The sequence below is a fragment of the Marmota marmota genome, unplaced genomic scaffold (assembly GCF_001458135.2).
Source record: "Marmota marmota marmota unplaced genomic scaffold, marMar, whole genome shotgun sequence".
NCBI lineage: Eukaryota > Metazoa > Chordata > Mammalia > Rodentia > Sciuridae > Marmota > Marmota marmota.
The window spans coordinates 4,687,121-4,689,213 of NW_026000082.1; the positions used below are offsets into that span (position 1 = coordinate 4,687,121).

General features: G+C 38.5%; 1 protein-coding gene across 1 annotated transcript in view; it reads right to left on the reverse strand.

Annotated features, from left to right (window-relative positions):
- L1td1 (LINE1 type transposase domain containing 1) overlaps positions 1-1,456 on the reverse strand; it is a 4,116-nt gene extending 2,660 nt beyond the window's left edge. The window contains exon 1 of the mRNA XM_048782709.1: positions 364-1,456. Within this exon, the coding sequence (XP_048638666.1) occupies positions 364-1,356 (993 nt within the window). The 5' untranslated portion in view covers positions 1,357-1,456. The remainder of the gene's footprint in view (positions 1-363) is intronic.
- Positions 1,457-2,093: the final 637 nt, after the last annotated feature.

The following is a 2,093-nucleotide window of genomic DNA, read 5'->3' on the forward strand; positions in this document are numbered from 1 at the left end:
AAAAAAAAAAAAAAAAAAAAAAAAAAAAATTGTGGGATGTAACTCGGTGGTAAAATACTCCTGGGCTCAATTCTCAGCACTACAAATAAGTAAATGTAAATAAAATTTGTAAAGAAAATGACTAAGTCATTATTTTTAATGTCATGCTTCCTTTAATGGAACTGTCTCATAAAAACTGATTTTCCGTGCTGTGGAATATAGCTCAGTTGGTAGAGTGCTTACCTCGTCTGTGCAAGGCCCTGGGTTCACTGCCCAGCACCACAAAAACAAAACAAAAAAACCCACAACACTGATTTTCTCCAGAATAACTGCACCAACTACTACTTCTGCTTTGCACATAACTTGACATATTAATATGCTTACCCCTTTTGGGGGGATCCCACATCCTCCTCCTTGTTTTGGTTTTTCCTTCTGTCGGAGAAAAGGGTTCAGTAATTCTCCTATGACAGGGTTTTGGCTGGTAAATTGTCGTAAACTTTGCAGGTCTGAAAACGTCTTCATCTCACCATCACATTTAAATGCTAGTTGGACCTCACACTGAAACTCAGGTCCAAAGCCATTTTCTCTCAAAATGTTGAAGATGTTGCCCCACTGCTTACTGACTTCCAAGGTGGCTAATGCCAGAGGGTCTGCAGCCAGGGTGAGCACGACTCCTTCATCCATCAGAGTTTCTTCTTCTCTTGATGCTTTGATGGTCTTCTCTTTGTTACTGAGGCTCTGGTGGTTTTCTTCTTCCATTGCTTTTACTGCTCTACCCTCCCTATGCTTTGGCTTCTCTTTGTCGGGCAGTCGTATGTGGTGACTGCCATTTCTACATGTGTCGTTCATTTCTGAGGCTTCTGCCATCCCTCCAATGGCTTGGTAACTTTGGGGCTCATTCTGGGAAAATTCCTTCCCTTGACTGCTAGTGGACATCTTGGCTTTGTCCCATTTACAACTTGGCTCATATATTTCCCCCTTTCTAAAAGTTAAGTTTTCAGTATACTCAGTGAATTTAGAATTTTTTTCTTCTTGTTCCACAAACTCTGTTTTTTGTGAAGCTAAATCTTTCGCTTCCTGCCACTCTTCCCTGCTACCATCGTGCTCTGTATCTTTTGTTTCAGATATCTTACTTTTTGCCAGCATTTCCTTTAGTTCTTTTCTCAGGGTTTCCCTCATCTCAAAAAACATCACGTTCTGCATTTGCAACAAGACCTTAAATTTCTCCACAATAGTTGTTGATAAATGATCTTTGTACTTGAAATCTAACATCCGAGGTAGCTCCTCATCAGTTCCTCTTAGCTGATTTCTTTTGACACAGGTGGATTTTTCCTGTTCCTTTGCAAGTCTAGACATTTTTGACTGTACAGGCGACATTATGTCTATGTTGTCCAGATCGTATTGTTTTCCCTTTTGAAGAGTAATTTTGGTTCTTGCACACTGGCTAGTCTCCAGGAATCTAGAATCCTCAAAAAACTCTCACCTGAAATATAAAAAAATGAAAAATTATTTACCAATGAATTTCACTGAGAAACTCAGTAATATGAATTAGATGAAGTATGAGTACTCCATAAAAATTAGAAGAGTACGACTAATGAGATGGGCATATGAACAATAAAATGAGGAAAATCAGTATTCACAATTTGTGTATGATCATTAAAACCCATTTACACTTTGGGTGTGGTAGCATATACTATAATTTCAGTTACTCAGAAAGCTGGGGAACTTGAGGCTCCTCAGGAACTTGAAGATCATAAGTTTAAGGTCAGCCTGAGCAATTTCACAAGATCCTGTCCCAAAAAAATACATATATAGAAAGTGTGGGGGATGTAGCTCAGTGGCACCATACACGTGTAGCATATGCAAGACCCTGGGTTCATTCCCCAGCATAGGAGGAAAAACAGATGAGCCTGACAGCTGATAACTAAAAATAATGGAACTAGTTGATTTCCCATAGTATTATTTTTTCAGTTTACATTCTGCATAACGAGCATCAAACAAATTAACTAAAACAAACATTTTTAACAATGTACCATACCAACCTGAGTGGAATCTTGCACAAAATCAAGGAAGAGAAGTCTTTTTAATTACAGAGATTGATAACATTAGGACCA